Source organism: Epargyreus clarus, unplaced genomic scaffold (genome assembly GCF_041222505.1).
Source record: "Epargyreus clarus isolate Ecla_fem2 unplaced genomic scaffold, WU_Ecla_fem_2.2 ptg000035l, whole genome shotgun sequence".
Classification (NCBI taxonomy): Eukaryota; Metazoa; Arthropoda; class Insecta; order Lepidoptera; family Hesperiidae; genus Epargyreus; species Epargyreus clarus.
Genome location: NW_027332240.1, coordinates 5,168,120 through 5,185,920, shown reverse-complemented (window position 1 = coordinate 5,185,920; position 17,801 = coordinate 5,168,120). Strand labels below are relative to the sequence as shown.

General features: G+C 37.9%; 2 protein-coding genes across 5 annotated transcripts in view; both read right to left on the bottom strand.

Moving 5' to 3' along the window:
* Nucleotides 1-38: 38 nt before the first annotated feature.
* On the bottom strand, nt 39-1,616 carry LOC140756392 (uncharacterized). Its single transcript, XM_073091868.1, has 3 exons — nt 1,394-1,616; nt 750-922; nt 39-244 (listed from the first exon to the last, which is right to left on the bottom strand). Exons 1-3 carry the CDS (start codon nt 1,508-1,510, stop codon nt 106-108), a joined length of 429 nt encoding a protein of 142 aa, XP_072947969.1. The 5' UTR covers nt 1,511-1,616; the 3' UTR covers nt 39-105.
* A 704-nt stretch (nt 1,617-2,320) lies between these two features.
* LOC140756675 (uncharacterized) overlaps nt 2,321-17,801 on the bottom strand; it is a 28,862-nt gene continuing 13,381 nt past the window's right edge. For 2 of the 4 annotated variants that reach the window (XM_073092233.1, XM_073092235.1), the window contains exons 3-16: nt 15,568-15,671; nt 14,778-14,882; nt 13,939-14,045; nt 13,265-13,406; nt 12,609-12,737; nt 12,085-12,247; nt 11,252-11,413; nt 10,480-10,565; nt 9,693-9,860; nt 8,334-8,444; nt 7,855-7,972; nt 7,079-7,260; nt 6,525-6,677; nt 2,321-4,083 (exon numbers count right to left, since the gene is read on the bottom strand). In XM_073092233.1, coding sequence (XP_072948334.1) covers nt 4,069-4,083; nt 6,525-6,677; nt 7,079-7,260; nt 7,855-7,972; nt 8,334-8,444; nt 9,693-9,860; nt 10,480-10,565; nt 11,252-11,413; nt 12,085-12,247; nt 12,609-12,737; nt 13,265-13,406; nt 13,939-14,045; nt 14,778-14,882; nt 15,568-15,671 — 1,745 coding nt within the window. In that variant the 3' untranslated portion in view covers nt 2,321-4,068. Of the gene's footprint in view, nt 4,084-5,335; nt 5,502-6,524; nt 6,678-7,078; nt 7,261-7,854; nt 7,973-8,333; nt 8,445-9,692; nt 9,861-10,479; nt 10,566-11,251; nt 11,414-12,084; nt 12,248-12,608; nt 12,738-13,264; nt 13,407-13,938; nt 14,046-14,777; nt 14,883-15,567; nt 15,672-17,801 lie in introns of all 4 variants that reach the window. The other 2 variants (XR_012103910.1, XM_073092234.1) reach the window with 2 other exon arrangements.

Genomic DNA, 17,801 nt, shown 5'->3' with positions numbered 1-17,801 from the left:
ATCTGATGGAAAAATTATTTAAATTTCAAACAAAAAAGCAATCCTTAAAAACAATTTATTCAGTCATTTAAAATTACATAATTTTATTACAACAAAGAAAAGTACTCATTTTTTACTTTTCTTGTGTTCTTTGTGAGATTTCTTCTTTTTTGACTTTTTCTTGTGCTTCTTTTTCTTTCTTTTTGAATTCGAATCACTGCTGTCTGAGGAACTACTGCTCGAACTTGATGATGTACTTGATGATCTGAAAATATAGATAATATTGAATAGTGATAAACTTACCCTACTTAAAATTTTGGGTAATTGACATATGCTTACACAACTCATGAGATTTTGCAATATTGAATATGCAGTATAATATATCATTTTTAATTAAAGTGGCAGGACCCTGTGACTTGACTTTTTAGCACCATCGCCACATATATTTCTGCTTAATAGTAGAAGTAATAAGTGCTGCTGTGTTCTGGGTGTGGTAAACAAGACATACTTTCTTGAGGCAGTCTAGCTTAGTCCTCAGGGGTAGCGCATCTGTGACTGACCTCAGGTGGTAGATGGCAGTAGCCACTTGTAGACCGCGCCCAATTGCTGGTCCGCTCTGAAGTTGTTGCAAGCAGGTGTAGTCATGGAATTTACTATGGTGACACAATTCATTGTTATATTCAGAGCGGACTAGCAGTTTTACACGGACTATACCATCAGGTGGACTGCATGGTCGTCTGCTACTCCTATATTATAAAAAAAATACAAACCTGGATCTTTTTCTTTTCTTACTCTTTTTCTTCTCTTTAACCTTTTGAAGCTTCTCTTGCAACTTTTGTTTCAACTCCGCTTCTCTTATGTTTTGTAGTGGAGTGGCATACTCATCCTCACTGTCACTACTTGTACTACTTACATCTAGAACCAACTCCTTATTTGGATCTACCTGTAAAGGAAGCACAATTGAAATTCACCATAAAGATATTAATATTTGGTCTTGTATAGTCTCACCAAACTGCTAGTCTGGTCTGAAGTTGTTGCAAGCAGGTGTAGTCATACAATTATGGTAACGCGATTCATTTCTATATTCAGAGCGGACTAGCTCTTTTACGCCGACTATTCTCTATATAAAGATATTTATTGCTTACACTATATGTATAATTTTCACATTTATTTGAATTTTTATGAATTAGTACAAAAATAGACCAAATTTAATAGAAGAATGTGCGACTAACATCAGGAGTATTTGTACTTTTTGAAGTTCGTTCTAAGTAAACATGGGCTGCATACTGACTTGAATACTTTCTATTACTGTAACATAACAGTGCATTCTATACCAATATTATTTACTTTTTCGAAATTAGATACAAATTGTAAACAACATTTATAAGTTTGTTTTTGTTAAAAATAAACTTACTTTGATAAAGTTTCGACACTGAAAAGTAAGGTGTCCGGCGTAACCACACTTCTTGCAGGCCGCTCGCGAACTTTCCTTGCCAATTTTACTAACAATATCCGTGTAATTATTAGACATGTTTGAAGTTTGAAAATAATCCTTTAAAAATAACTTTTAGAACGGGAAATTCTCGCATCTTACATTGCCAACGTGAGTGTCAATGTCAACTGTCAAAATGCCAATGCCAAATTGAAATGACTTCAACGGCCACAGACTGTTTATAACTCTGTGCACAGATTGCTTAGGGTTTATTAATATATACTACTTATGCAACATAACAGTACATACAAGACCAATATTATTTACAGTAAAGGTATAAGGTCTAATATATCAACAATGCTGGAAGGAATAACTAGGCTGATTTTGATAAAAACCAAAACTGAATCATTAGATTTTTTAAAAACCTACTTCCTAAGTCGGAAATCAATTGAGTTGATTTTGAAAAAAAAAGAAAATCGACACGTATTATTACACCATCGACCGATGGTGTAATAATGAGTGTCGCTTAAAAGGATCAAATTCTGGAAAGTAATAATACATGACAAACTTAAGAAAAATTCTTTCGAAGAAAATATATTTTATCCATATTATTATGATGTTTACAGCAAAGTCCCAGTCATTTTTTTAAATATTTAGCTTTTTAAAATATTTGTGGCATAATGTTTAATCATACAAAAGAAATGCTTTGGGACTCCCAGAATTAATATTTTGGTCAGGAGAAATAAATGCAACTGTGATCGACTTACGCATGGTAACTAAAAATCTTCTGAAGTACTGCAGACTATATAGGTTTCATTTTATTCTGCATTATTTACTTTAACTATCAATTATTAATCTAGTGTACTTATCGTATTTTCTATAGGGTGAGAGGATAAATAAAATGAGACATTCAAACTTTTATTTACTTTATTATCTATTTTCCAATTGTAAAAGGGAACCAGTCACTCTATCACTCCGTGTCACTACTTCACTACTGATCTCAGCCATTTACACAATATAAAGAAACATCAACCAAAATAAGGTTAAAATTCACAAATACACATTTAATGTTGATTAAAACTATCTTAGAATTATGTGGTTCGGACGTGCCGAGAGATTTTGAAAGGACATTGAACGTAAACATAACTCATTGCATTCGCTGCAACCCCATCATTTAGAGATGGGGGTGATATGGCAATCGAATGAATTCCCAAATAGAGATTATATCGAATATAGACATTAACAGGCCATCTCTATATGTGAACCCATTGGATTAAATAAGTCTAGGCGCGCTCGAACCCAGTAACCTAATACTAGCTCATCCACGGACATAGCGACAGTTCGGCCACAAGATACACCATGAAAAAATACAGTTCGGCGTAAAAAGCACCTAAAATTAATCAGTGAAAGAACAGACTGATTCAAAACTAATTTACACTGCTTCAAGTAATAAAATGTGGTTCGTGAAACACTGTTAAGCTAGGAAGATCACATACACTGGTGATTCTTCATAAAATTGAACATTCAGATTGTATTATATTGCACAAGTTAGTAAAGTATCTCCATTTACTAAGATATCATGAAAACAACAAAACAAGTTGCTAAACAATGTGATTACGAGCTTTTCAAACTACAATTGATTAATTTGAATATATTTATAAAGATATTATTATTATACGAAATACTCTTGCATTTTCGCAAGTTTTGCCATCTGCAAAGCTCGTCAAAGAATAATTTTGATAATTTTCACTTCCCGAACGATTTATTATTTTTGACAAAATTTTGCTTCCAAAATACGATATTGCCCCAAAACACTGCAATCCTGTGCATTTATTTACACATCTTAATAGTACACTTAATCAAACCCTAATCAAATAGTTAATTCTGCGATAGTGTCAAACTGCGAAAATACTATTACATCTTAACTTCACATTAAAAAAATAATATTAATCCGTAACCCTTCGAAACCAATTAACAATATTTGCTTTAACTTATTTTTACATACAGATGCCAATTCAATTTGGAAAATTAATATAGAAACATAATACAAATACCATTACCACATATTTTCTGTCACAAAAAGAGAAAAATATAAATTCATCTGCATAAATAGTCAAATTAAAGAAGTCACCTTTGTACAAGTATTCGATGCTTATGAATATATGACGTACAAAAACGTACATAACACTTGACCGGTGAGAGAATAGGAACGGCTCGCGTGTCGCGCGTACAACAAAACAAACATGGTCCCGACGCGGTACTCCTTGCATACAACCAAACCAATGGGGAGAAATCATATAACAAACTGCGAAATTTTAGGATTTTTCGTCACGCATCGCCACACGAGCCCGCTCAACATAACATCAAAACAAAAAGGAGGAATCGTGCGCGACGCACACCACATAAAAACAGGCACAGTGTAAATAAAACGCTCTTACAAATCCTACAGATGTTTCTCGGGTTATCCTTATACTATAGGGAATTATTCCTACAACATAAAATTACATAGATTCGTACCGCGCCCTATATTAAATAGCAGATTTCGTTATAGTGAAATGGTACGGGTCGCCGCACTGGGGGGCGCGGTGCCAGTAATTATTCTAAATTTTAAGTTGTGTAGCTTACTGACTATGTGTTTGCGGCCGAGTGGTCACTGCTCACGATGATATGAGCTGGAATTTAAAGTAATACGTTAAAAATGCAATGATTGTGATGTATTTCGCCAACTTTATGACCGCTTTTAACATTGCTCGTTATAAATATTTAATCGATGATACCTAACAGCGGAATCTCTGCGTCCGACGTACAACATTTTCGTGTAATGTATGTATATGTGTTAGGTTAACTTTTGCCGAGTTTCTCACAAGCATTTAAAGTGTTGAGTAAGACAAAAATCATATTTTCCTATACAATACTTTGACATGAACGGCGTGTCTTCGGGATTCTCTTACAGAAGATATAAATACTTTCATACACATTGTATAGAACGATATGATTTTGTTTTATCACAGACAGAGTCTGGTGCATACAATACCTTTAGATATAAATGCACTATATAAGCGGGCTACTCACACACTTGCCGCAAGGGCTGCCGCAGGGCAATCTAGGGTTTAAGAGTGGGGTTAACCCTTAATTGAAGCAAGTTCCTTTAATGTGAGTAGGCAAGCAGGGGAAATTTCCAAATTCGGCCTTGCGCCAGGTTACTATGGGCGCGAGACCACCCTTAGACCCGAGAATGCCGCCATGACCTAAGCCGGTCAGCATTTCTTTAACACTGCACGGCAGGCTAGAATGTACAGCTATACTCCCGATATATCCACGACCGCCATGCACCTTATATTACCCCTGCGGCAGGTGTCGCCCGTATTTAAACTACCATTTACACATGTTCATCCCTAATGATACATTACAGGAAATTGTTGCCAGTCAAACGCTACCTTCAACAGTGTAGCGAAAATCTACATCTCTGAACGATCACAAAGTTGGCAATATCTATGACACAAAACTCCAAACCAATGCATCAGAACCAGATTGTTACTAATTAGTGTAATAACGTACGTATACTGAAACGATTAACAGATCTTAGTGACAATTGTTTAGGGATTTATTTATCATTTATAAAAAAGTAGGAAAGTTAAATTCATTATATATTTTAATGCTATACATTAGGATGGAATTATTTTTAAAAATCTTTAAGAATTCGATACAATCGTAGGTTTTCTGATAACATTACTGATCTAAACCTTGAATCCCCAATGTAACTAAATACCCAATAATTAATATTTGAATAAAACATTATACATATAGGGCATATAAGGGACATGACGACATACAGATAAAATGTTACAAACTAAAGTACATAATGACATCAAAAACGCAAAAAAGGTGCATGCAAAACAAATAAAACAAAAACAAAATGGCTACCTTGTAAAGAAAAGCAGGCTTTAATCCATTCCACTTCACTTCAGATATTTATTTTTTCATAATATATTATTATTGTAATAATATATAACTATGTCCTTTTTATAAACTATAGGTATGCTATGTAGACATCTACACTCCTCTCTTAACTCCTAACATCTTAAATACACTGCAACAAAGAAAAAAGGAACAAATAAAAAAAAATAATAAAACATAAGGCATTGTATAAGCAGAAACATGCTGAAAATTATAAGTTTCTATTGTGTTGGTAGGTGGTTCTATAATTGCAAAATAAAAAAAAACAAAATAATTTTATTTTAATAGTCGTTATAACTTGTTTAAATAAAAAATGTGATTGAAAAGGCTGATTATGTATACAGGGTGAATTTTTCAAATGGGCCTTCAGGGCCAAATCCGAATCTATAAGGATTAGTAAGTAAGGAGAAGACTATATGTACTTTCTAAAAATGAGACTGTTCGTTTAGTTTGTCATTTAACATTACTTTCCAGAATTTGATCCTTATAAGCGACAATATCCGATAGTGGAATAATATAGGGTGGGTCATCTCAAAATGAACTCCGTCGATTCCCGGCTAGGGAAAAGACATATTTAAAAAAACTAATAATGCAATTTTAGTTTTTATCAAAATCGTAACTCCTTCCAACATTTTTCTCTAATCCTCATAGTTTCCAATTTGCCCTGAAGGCCCATTTGAAAAATTCACCCTGTATATTTCTCGCTTACACATAGAAAATGATAGACGCAAATAGAAATGTCGCAATTTTGGGTTAAAATCTTCATTAAATCAAGTTAAATGTAGATTTTAGTATTAATAGACCCGAACCGAGTCTGTCGGAGCACGGCTGCTCCCCGAGCATGATCACCTAGCCCAGCAGGAGATCTCTTTGCGAAACTTATCTATTTTTCTGTGTAAGCACTAAACCAACACACTACACGTGCTATTGATGATATTTCCTAAATGATGTGATTTTGACGATTCGTGTAAGATATATATTTGACTTTGATATGTAGAGTACTTAATTAAAGATTTAATAAATCATTGAACAAGATATATAAATTTTACATGCCCAATCTGGTAGAAATAGGTCGTTATAAATTTAAATTCCTTGTAAAATACTATGTTCTATAGCAAATAAATGATTCGATTTGATCATGGTTGTGTCCACTCACCGACTTGACTGTAGCCTTGATGAAGTCCTTCTTGTGCGCAAGGTCGAAGTCCGGGTAGTGGCTGTACACCTGCTTGCACACAGTCTTCATCGTGATCTGCTCGAGGTTGGCACCCTCCAGGATCTGCTTCACGTACTTCTTGATCTCCTCGTCCTGTTTTATTATATATTATTTGAAGGCGGTAGAAATATTTGTGATTCAACTGCGGCGGCAACACCGCCACACCTATTTCTGCCTCATAATAGCAGCGTTAAGCGCTGCTGTGTTCTGGTTTGAAGGGTGTGGTAAGGGAGACCTACTTTTCTGAGGCGTTCCAGCTTAGTCCTCAGGGGTAGCGGCGCATCTGTGGCCGACCTCAGGTAGGAATATCTAATCCTATCTGGGGTTGATTACAAATGTCCATGGGCAGTAGCCACATACCATTATCACTTTATGCTAGTCTGCACAGACCCAGAAACAGGAACCCAAAATCCATCATTAAGATATCTTTCTGCCCGGGGATCGAGCCCGGGGCCGCCTGCGCGTCAGACCCGGTACGGTCGTGTGCAACTCACAGTGGGCGGCCGCTTGGCCTTCTTGTCGGCGGGCCCGTCGGACTCGTCCCCGCTGTCCTCCTCCTCGCTGCCCTCCTCGTCCTCCTCCTCGCTGCCCTCGCCCGACTCCTCCTCCGAGGACGCCTTCTTGCCGCCCTTCTTCGCCGGCCTGCCCACCGGCTTGCCACCGGCCTTCTTCTTAGCTGTTACACAAATATTTAAATTATAGATAACCGCATTACAAAGAAACGAGAATAAATCTTAGCAAAAATTTACCTACTAAGTTAAAAATTGAGTATTGTCTAGAAATATAGTCAAATTTCAAACTTTGTTTAGGCAAGAATTACATTGAGATCGATTATTACTAACAAGCACGTAACAGATTTAATGTTTAAGTTATATATTGATACTTAATAATTTAACATCTTATGTGTTAAGAATATGCTCATGTGCAAAGGGCTAAAAGGTTCCAGAGATTTGAAGGTGGTAGAACCCTTTGTGGTTCAACTCCGGCGGCGCCACCGCCGCACGTATTTCTACCTCATGACAGCAGTTTTAAGTGTCGTTGTTCTGGTTTGAAGAGTGTGGTAAAGGAGAAAGACTTGTCCGAGGCGTTCCCGCTTAGTCCTCAGGGGTAGCGGGGCATCTGTGGCCGACCTCACTTAGGAATATCTAATCCTTTCCGAGGTTAATTATGGATGTCCATGGGCGGCAGTAGCCACTTACCATCAGGTGGACTGCATGCTTGTCTGCTACTCCTATATTATAAAAAAAGATTAGAAATGCTAAATACTGACCGGGCGGCGTTGGTGGTTTCCGCTTAACTGGCGTTGCCTTAGCGGCGGCGTTCTTGGCCACCGGGCCCTTGCGACCCTTGGCCACCGCTGGAGGCCTGCCGCGCTTCGCTTTTGGCTCCTATGTGGGAATCATAAATCTAATTATATTTTGTGTCTAACTTTTTAATCAACTTCTCTAAGGAAAGAGTTTATCTATTCAATAGTGTATAATTTTCTGTGTGTGATTCGATTTTGGCAGCATTAGTCAAATGTCTTGTAGAAGCTTAACTTATGGTTTCTTGGTAAGGTAGACCTATTTATATGAAGCTATCTATCTTAGAACTGGTAGTCATAAAGCCTTCATTTAGACTCTTCTTAGTTTGAGAAGAATATTTAATTAGTAAAATGAGGATTTTTCTGCATACTGGACATTATCAAATTTCAATTAAAAAATCAGATTGATTATTAACAACGAGTACGAGACAACAAAAGCAACTCACGTCAGACTCCTCCCCTTCGCTGCCGGACTCTCCTTCGCTCTCGCTCTCCGACTTCTCGCTTTCCTCGTCGCTGTCCGACTTGGCTTTTCTGCCGCGACCCTTTGTTGGCACCTGCCATTCACATGAAGTTGAAATAGATTGTCCGGTTTAAATTTCATGCAAATATAAAATGCAATTAGAAATTATGTTGTTGTTGAATAATATATGTTTGAAGAAGTGTAATGAATTATGTTTGATTTAAAATTGTATTCATGACTATCCGTCGACCTTTGAAGAATATTTAAGTTGCATAAAGGAGTGTTTGTGTACCTTGGTAATATTATCTTTATAACTAATAACTGATACATACGAATGATACACAAATTGATAGATGCTCGTATTCGATATTAGTGTTTGTGTGTACATATCTAGATAGTGAGACCTAATCATAGTTTGATTCATAATTAGGTGTTGAAAATGTAAACAAAGATATGTAATTGTCAAAATACGTCTAAATAACAAATAACATCAGCTACTAAAATTTAAAAATTACAGTTTAAAAATGTTTTGGATCCCGATTGTGTTACTATCATCACATTTTAATTTTCTGCCATAAAGCTTTTTTTTCCTGAATTAAATTGAGGTAGTATAAATATAGGAAAATGTGAATTTACTTTAATTTATTAAAATTATTATTTGAGTATCATTGTATTACTTTAATATCGTCAAAAATAAGAAACAACCGATTGAAACGTTTTTTTTTTTTGGTAGATTATCCTTTTTGTCGAAGCAGTGATAGTCTAGTGGTTAAGAAACTCGGCCTCCCGATCGAGAGGTCCGAGGTTAAAATCCCAGGCATGCACCTCTGACTTTTCAAGTTAAATCTCAAAGGTATGTGAAGTCTACCAATACGCACTCGGCCAGCGCGGTGAACTATGGCCTAATCCTTCTCATTATCAGAGGAGCCCAGTAGTGGGACAGTAATGGGTTGTTGATGATGATGATCCTTTGTTTACATTTCGGACATCTAATTACGAATGTAAGCAGTGATAGCCTAGTGGTTAAGAAACGCGGCCTCTCGTTCGAGGGGTCTGAGGTTCAAATCCCAGGCACGCACCTCTGATTTTCAAATTTATGTGCGTATTAGAAATTAATTATCACTTGCTTAAACGGTGAAGGAAAACATCGTGAGGAAACCTGCATACCTGAGAGATAAAAATCTTAAAGGTATGTGAAGTCTACCAATACGCACTTGGCCAGCGCGGTAGACTATGGCCTAATCCTTCTCATTCTGAGAGGAGACCCGTGCCCAGCAGTGGGACAATAATGGGTTGATGATGATGAATTACGAATCGGACTATAGGTGCGTCAAGCACTAACCGCGGCGGCCTTGCCCTTCTTGCCCTTGCGCTTGCCGCGCTTGCCGGGCTTGCCGGCGGAGCGGCGGCGCGCGGCGGGGCGCCGGCGCCGGCCCGCGCCCGCCGCGCTCTCGCCCGCCTCCGGGTCGAAGTCCGAGTCCGCCTCCGAGCCGCTCGGGTTGAACGACCCCTAAGGGAACCACCGAAATGTTTTACAAACTATGGATCGACGACAAGTTTCAATTAACGTTTCAAGGATAGATTTAGTAGGGTTTTGTGGATGGTAGAACCTTCTGTCGTTCACACACCACACCTGCCTAATGTCAGCAGTGTTAAATGCTGCTATGTTCTGGTTTGAACGGGTGAGTTTGAAGGGATGCCTCCCTTACATACTTATCCGAGGCTGCCTCGGCGAGGAATTCCAGCTTAATACTCAAGGGTAGCGACGCATTTGTTGGCAACTTGAGATAGCAATCTAATCTAGTCTGGGGTCGATTACAGTTGTCCATAGGCAGCAGCAGCCACTTACAATCAGGTGAACTGCATGTCTGCATTATCTACTCCTCACATGATTAAAAACAAAACATAAATCAACAACAGTATGATCAAAGAAATGTTTGAAATATAGAATTAATACTATGGTTGAACCAGGAAGGTACCACACCTATTTCTAGCATGTAGCAGTATATTTTATACTCCCATAGAAGAGCGTGTATGTATGCTGGCTGTATTACATGTTACCAACATTTTATAAATCTTGAAGTTATACAATAATTAATATATATTATAAACTATATTAGGAAACTTACATCTGAATCTTCTGATCCGTCCTTGGGTGGTTTGGGACCTTTGACCTTTGTTTCTGGATCCGATTCATATTCTTCATCTGAATAACCTAAGAAAAATATAGTTATTAAGAAGACAAATTGGGCAGTCATTTTGATGGATAACTTTATATATTTTTGACAACAATCCACAAAAAAGAGAAAAGATATTTTAAGAAAAAGTGTACAATGCAGATAGATCGTGCAAACTCGATAGATTAGTGCTGCACTTCTTTGCCTACTTGTCGTGTCTTATTAGTTATACATATGCTCCACTTAAAATCAATGAAGGGTGGAATTTGGGCAGGCAAAGATACTATAGTGGGGTATTCATTCACATGAGAGGGGCCAAATAGATAATTTTAAAAAATATTCATATTTTAAACGGTTTGCAGGTTTTAAATGTAAGAAGTTGATTTGATTTTACAAAATGACATTGGGATTCGGTGACCGCTTTTTTTTCGCTGACTGATACAGGCTGATACCGGTCTGACGCGCAGTGTCCCGTGTTCGATCCCCGGTCAGACAGATATCTAAATGATGCAATCAGATTCCTGTTTCTGGGTCTAGGTGTTTGTGTATTTGTCTGTGTGTGTCCATGGTATCCACGACACAGGGAATCCTAGTTTTGGGGCTATTAAAAAAAACCGTGTTGGTCCCGGCCGGTCTGAGGTCTCTTCCGCCCCCCTCCTTAAACCGCTAGAGCCGTCCACTTAAAATCAATGAATAATTAATGTATACAGTATACAGCACGTACCTCTGTTGTGCACCTTGACGGCGGCGGAGCGTCGCGGGCGGCCGCCGGGCGTGGCGGCGGCGGCGGCGGGCGCCGCTCGCGCCACGCCGCGCGCGTGCGGCGAGTTCGCCGTCGGCTGCTGCAGGAAGCCCACCAGCCGCGCCGCCAGCTCCGACGCTGAACCTGCGGGGCACGAGATGTGGCTTATTGTACGAACACACATCGACAGAGTAGAGTAGAGTAGAGTCCGCGCCAAACTTCTAGTTTTTTTAGGGACGCCAAATTTGAAATTGTTGCGCGCAGGTGCAGTCAGAAGGCCAATGCGGTCGAACACAACTACATGCATATACTCCGTAGCAACGTAATGTCACGCTAACGCAACTGTGTACCCGTGGGCGATATTACGACGCGATTTGATTCTATATTCGAAGCGGATTAGAAATTTGGCGCGAACTATACCAATGGTGACGTCACGTTATGGTATAGCTTCTCGTAGGACCAACGAGTACCACTACCATATCTACACGTGGAAAGATATAAGGCTGCTGCTGGCATATAAGGCAATTATTTAACTGACAACGAATTTATAACTAGCTTCAGATAGAACTTCAATTCTATCATCATAGTCATCATCGTCCCATTACTGTCTCACTGCTGAGCACAAGTCTCCACTCTGAATGAAAATAATTAGACCATAGAGCACCTCAATGGACCAATTTAAAAATATCACAAAGATCACTCATGCATGGAATCTTCACACAAGGTTTTCCTTAAATATCAACATAAGCATAACAAATAATGCTCACCGTCAAAATTTCATGAAATTTTAATGATCAACTGCAATATAAACATACCCTTCTTATCCAAATCGAGCATCTCGCACATAGTACGAAGCTGTTTGGGCTCCATCTTCGACGTCTCCTCAAGCTTGGCCTTGTATTCTGATGAACCAATGGCCCACTCGTAGCCTTTGAACTTTTTGATATTGCGCTTCACGTTCCGGTCTAGGCATAGTTGCTATAGGAAATAAATATAACTGTTAATATTTGATTGTTTAAAAAATTTATGATTGATTTGTTATGTTGTTATATGTTTTTGGACCATTATAAAACATTATTCATTTTTTATTCTGTAATTTAATATTAATATACTGTTAATTAAAGGTATCTCAACATTGACACCAGCATCAATACCACCAGACCTATTTCTGTGGCCGACAGCAAGTCTTATCTTACATTATTGATTACAGACATCCATAAGCAGCAGTAGCCACTTACCGTTTACATTTACTGACCATCACATGAACTGCATACTCGTGCATGCTGCTACTCCTATATTAAAAAAAAAATCACAATATTCTCGTTCAATAACAACTCACCCCATACAAGTATTGATGTAAGATCTTCTGGTCTTGAGTCTTGAAGCGGGATAGCGAAACCTCGACGTTGCTGATGTGACCGAGCGGGATCCCTTTGCCCGCTGGTAGAGGCACTGGGGGCTCCGTTGGCTGTTGGGATTAATGATGTTAGAATATGTTTGTTGATTGTCATTTTCATGTATTCGAATTTATTGAATAAATTTAAAAATAAACCCAATTGTAAGTAAAATTAAAGATACATTACAAATTTAGATCCATTTAGGCTGGATCATGCTAAAGAATGAGACATACATATATATGTTCGAAAACATTCCTCTCTACAGTGGGGTAAAAATGCAAGTACTTTCTACGTCTCGAATATTAAGTATTGTTAGGAATGATGGTTAGAGTAAGAAAATTTAATTGTCAAATGCGGGTATTAACTAGAAGTGGGGTATAAAAGGGCACTGTAGATCGTCTACTGGGTAGTTATTTTCCGATCTTTGTAAAGAGAGAATGTTACTCTGTCACTTTTGTTGCTCATTTGCGTTTAATTGTTTTTCTGTTGATTTATTTAGGAAAGTTAAGGATCTCGGCTTATAAAAAGTTGGTTTTTAAATAATTTCCTGACGAGATTATTATTAGTATTGTATTTACGTCACTTTAGGACTTGGTACCTCTTTTTTGGGTTTGGGCTTGGGCGCCTCCTCCTCCTCCTCTTCTTCCTCCTCCTCCTCCTCGCCCTCCTCCTCATCCCCCTCCTCTTCATCATCACCCTCCTCGTCACCCGTCTTCGGCTTCTTTACGGGTTTCTTTGCCCTTCAACAATATTCACATTAGTTGTTGAATGATAAAACTATAAGATTCTAACACAGGCCACACCTGTTCGTAATTTGCAGTTTCGGTGGAAGGGTGTGACTAATTTAACTTAGAAGTATTCTTCTCATATATAAGTTATATCTTAGTACTCAGGAGTGTCAACGCACCTGTGGTCAGCTTCAGGCAGAACCAAAACAGAAAGCGTATTTAAGAGCCGCGCTAGGCGGTAGCGCTAGAAAATAACCTGACGCCGCTGAGTTGTCAGGTCTTGTGTGGCCAGGCCTTGATAATCCTATATGGAGCTGGTTAAAATCCAAGTATAGTAACAACCATTTTCCAACATTTGGACATAATGTTCGTTTGCTTCCGTTTGACAGAAGTTGACATATTTCCATCTTTGGTAACAAAAACATTAGATATTTTCAATTGACTATAAATAGGCGTTAGTACATAGAGATCAAACTCACTCTCTTATATTCGGAGCGATAATATAAATTGTTACATAAAATAAGTCTAAGTGTAAAGTACTCACTTTGCTTTGGGCTTTTTCTCCTCCTTCTCGTCCTCCTCGTCACCTTCCTCTCCCTCCTCATCCTCCTCCTCCTCCTCCTCGTCTTCCTCATCTTCTTCCTCAGTATCCTAATGACAAATAATACAATTAAAACGGATCAAAAGCACTGCCTCTTGGGAGCAATCCTGAAAAAGTTAGCAGTGTTTCCATGTTGTACCATTCCACCTTGTGAAGTAGCGGTAGATATATTGACATTCAAAAAGAGCTCTGTAAAGAACCTATTTTGAATAAAAGAAATTGATTTGTATGCAAAACATATTCTTAAATCACAATATGCCTTGTGCCTTGGATAGGCTGTGACTTCAACTTGTACGGATTACAGATAATCATTTTCAATAACATTTTGATAATAATTAAGTTGGTAAAATGCATGTTACGTTTTACAATAATATAATCGGGTTAATAGATTTTAATTTATGAATCCGGGGATGATAAACATTTAACGGGTTCTGTAAGTACAACATACGATTTATTTAGCATTTATTACAAGGATATAAAAATCAGTTATGCTAGGTCAAATTCAATTTCATAATACAATTCACAAATTTAATGACATTTTGTATACTAGATAATGGATAAAAAATTAGGTTGCCTACTAAATCAATTACCGTAGAACTGTTTGGAATTAATGTTCTGAAATTTACTCTTCAAATTGTTTATTCGATAATTCGAAACTTACGTAACTAAAAATGAAGCCAGTTTAAGTAAAACAACATTATTTCCTTAGCAAGACAGGAGAAAAATTAAAATATGAAGGTCAAAAACAGTTGGGTTACTAAGGGTGGAATATTTGTTCCTACCTCTTTTTTGGGTTTTTTCTTAGCGGCCGCGGTCTTCTTAGCGCCCTTATCGTTTTCCTTTACACCTTCCTTGTCATTCTCTTCATGTGTTTCTCCATTTTCCTCCTAATAAAAAAGTATTGTTGTTATCAATTTATTGCAGTTAAATTAACATAGCAAAAGATTTATTTCAGACGAGCTTTTGCCCGCGGCTTCGCTCGCGTTACGAAGTAATATTTTCATCCCCTATTTTATCCCCTTGGCGGTAGAATTGATCAAATCCTTTCTTAGCGGATGCTTACGTCATAACATCTACCTGAATTCCAAATTTCAGCCCGATTCGTCCAGTGGTTTGGGCTGTGCGTTGATAGATCACTATGACAGTCAGTCATCTTTGAGTTATTTAGATGGAAAATAAATATGACAGCTTTTTGTACATTATAGTCAAACGTTTTAAACTATATGCTTATTTATCTTTTCCTATCACGCGTTTTATGCCGTACAATATAATCAAATGTTTTCGACTACAAAATATATGCTTGTTTAGGTATTTTCCTGCGGCGCGTTTACACCCTCACGCGTGCCCCTTGCATTCTATCGTATCATACGCACGCAGGCCGCGAAGAAACTGCACTTTAGTAAAGTGACTTTTACCTGTCGCGCTTGCAAGCGTAAACATGCGTGTCAGAGAAAAATACCTTAAAACACCACCATAGAATTCGCAGAATAGAAACAGCCTTACTTATGTAGAAGAAAAATTATAAACATGAATAAAATGATGTTGCCTTTTAAGGACTCCGAAATAACATACCTTTTTAAAGTCACTGTCTGCCTTGGCGTCTCTTTTGTCATCTTTAGATTCGTCGCCTACGTCATCGTCTTCTTTACCATTTGCCGTCGTTGATTTTGCGTCACCTGCAAAAGATATATATACACATTAATCAAATAAATATACAAAAACATTTTTTTAAATAAGATAATTTCTATACAGTATATTGTGTAGACTGACATTCGTTTAAGTATCTAGAATCAATTATATACATAATTTTATCTGTAGAATAATATTTACAATCTTCTGATTTTACGCACATAAGAAAAGCTTAAACTATTGTAAAATTAGCCTTATAAGCATTAAAATAAACGAGATAATTACAACAAAATGCATTAAAGTATTGCTGGGACATGAAATCCTTAGAAAACATGAGGATCAATATCAAACTGCGTGCAACAAGCGAATTCAGGATGTTAGCAAGATGGCGTTTTTTTTTTTTTTTTTTTTTTTTTTTTTTTTTTTTTTTTTTTTTTTTTTTTTTTTTTTTTTTTTTTTTTTTTTTTTTGTTTACGAGGGGGAAACCTTCAAAAGGTACCCGGCGCCGTGGGAGCGACGCAGGGTTATGTGGGATTTTTACCGCACTAAAACCCCCCCGGTGGCCGTCCTCGGCGCTGCGTTGAGGGCTCCGGGATCTCCAAAGGAACGCAACCGGAGTCCTCTTAGCGCGTTGCCCCGTCGGGCTCTGCCCAGGTGAGCTTGACGCTCGCCACACCGTCTGGTGCGTACGACGGTATGCGACCACACATACCGCCGCCCTTCCCGGGGTCGCTTACCGGGCGGTTCGAGCTACCCACTCTTGCCGCCCGCAACCCCGGAAGCCCCCTTTTAGTCGCCTCTTACGACAGGCAGGGGATACCGTAGCCCTATTCTGGTCCCGAAACTACAGGGACAAAGATGGCGTACCCCTAAACTCTAAAACATTCCCATCTCCGGCGAACATTACGCGAATAATAATGTTTCTGGGGCAACCCACGCCGTATTCCGATATATAATATTGATTACATTATCTCAGTACTAAATTAGTGATTCTCTCGAGAAAATAGTAACAACTAGTACCACGACGGCGTGCATAACAGTGCGCATGACCAATATTGACGAACTATGGATAGCAAAACGACGCATGTAACTTCAGCTCAACGTACACTGGACGCGCGATGTGACGGGGCTCGAAACTGTCCAGTTTAATTTGAACCCTTATCACGATTGCATTCGTTGTTACCACAGACCGGATATAAAACAGAAATGTTTTGTGTGTAGGCTCGGCACGCGTGCTTTAAATATAGCAAATCCAGCTACAAATACAAATAAACAGCGATAAATCATACAAACATGGAATACTCAAATGTACAATGCTTTATATTACGTTGCGTAATACTTATATTTTTTACTCGAAAAACGAAACATGACAATTTGAGGATTCTTAAATTTCTCGCATGTGAAAGCCAACATCAGTTCCGGGGTAACATATGAATATCTATAATTTATCTATTACAAAAGACATTTCTAACTGACATATGTTCTGTGGTAATTTCAATCGATACCACAGCGAACGTTGTCGTGCAGACAGACTTGTGAACATCTAGATATAGTTATGGATTCGCCCAACGTGAATATTTCACGTGCGAGGGATGCATTGATTAAATGACGTACGGACAAAGGAAATATGAAACTTTCCTGTGGACTGTAGCCGGTTGGTTACAGGGAAACGATCATTAAGTTATATCCGTGTCATTTTAGATATACGTACGATTTATGACGCTTTAACTTTTAGACATTAACTTGTTGATACTTTGGTGATAGTTTTAATTCGTGCGTATTGTATAATCGAGTTATGTATCCTTTATTTTTTGAAGTAACTTTAGTGAAGCAGATTTTTTCCTTAACAAAAATAAATAATTCGCCAAGTACGCGTCAAATTCGCACGTGGAGGCTTCCGTACCACCAAATTTCATTATATTTTACTTATTTTTATAAAGTAACCATATTAAAATATGTTTTATTGTTCTTATTTGTATTTATTATAATAGCAATTATAGTAGTAGTAGTAATGGATTGTAAAAAAATCAACTGGCTTCCTAGTACGGTTTAACAGTTAGATCGAAAACTACCGGTTGTAAAAAAATCAAGTGGCTATCTATTACGGTTCCAGAGATATAGCCCTGTGACAGCCGGACAGACAGCGAAGTCTTAGTAATAGGGTTCCGTTTTTACCC

What these genes read in the sequence shown, in the direction of transcription:
- LOC140756392 (XM_073091868.1), bottom strand. Translation starts at nt 1,510, where the DNA reads ATGTCTAATAATTACACGGATATTGTTAGTAAAATTGGCAAGGAAAGT. An exon ending in AGTGTCGAAACTTTATCAAA is followed by an intron (nt 923 to 1,393) that starts GTAAGTTTATTT and finishes CTTCCTTTACAG; the next exon opens with GTAGATCCAAATAAGGAGTT. An exon ending in AAGAAAAGAAAAAGATCCAG is followed by an intron (nt 245 to 749) that starts GTTTGTATTTTT and finishes CTATATTTTCAG; the next exon opens with ATCATCAAGTACATCATCAA.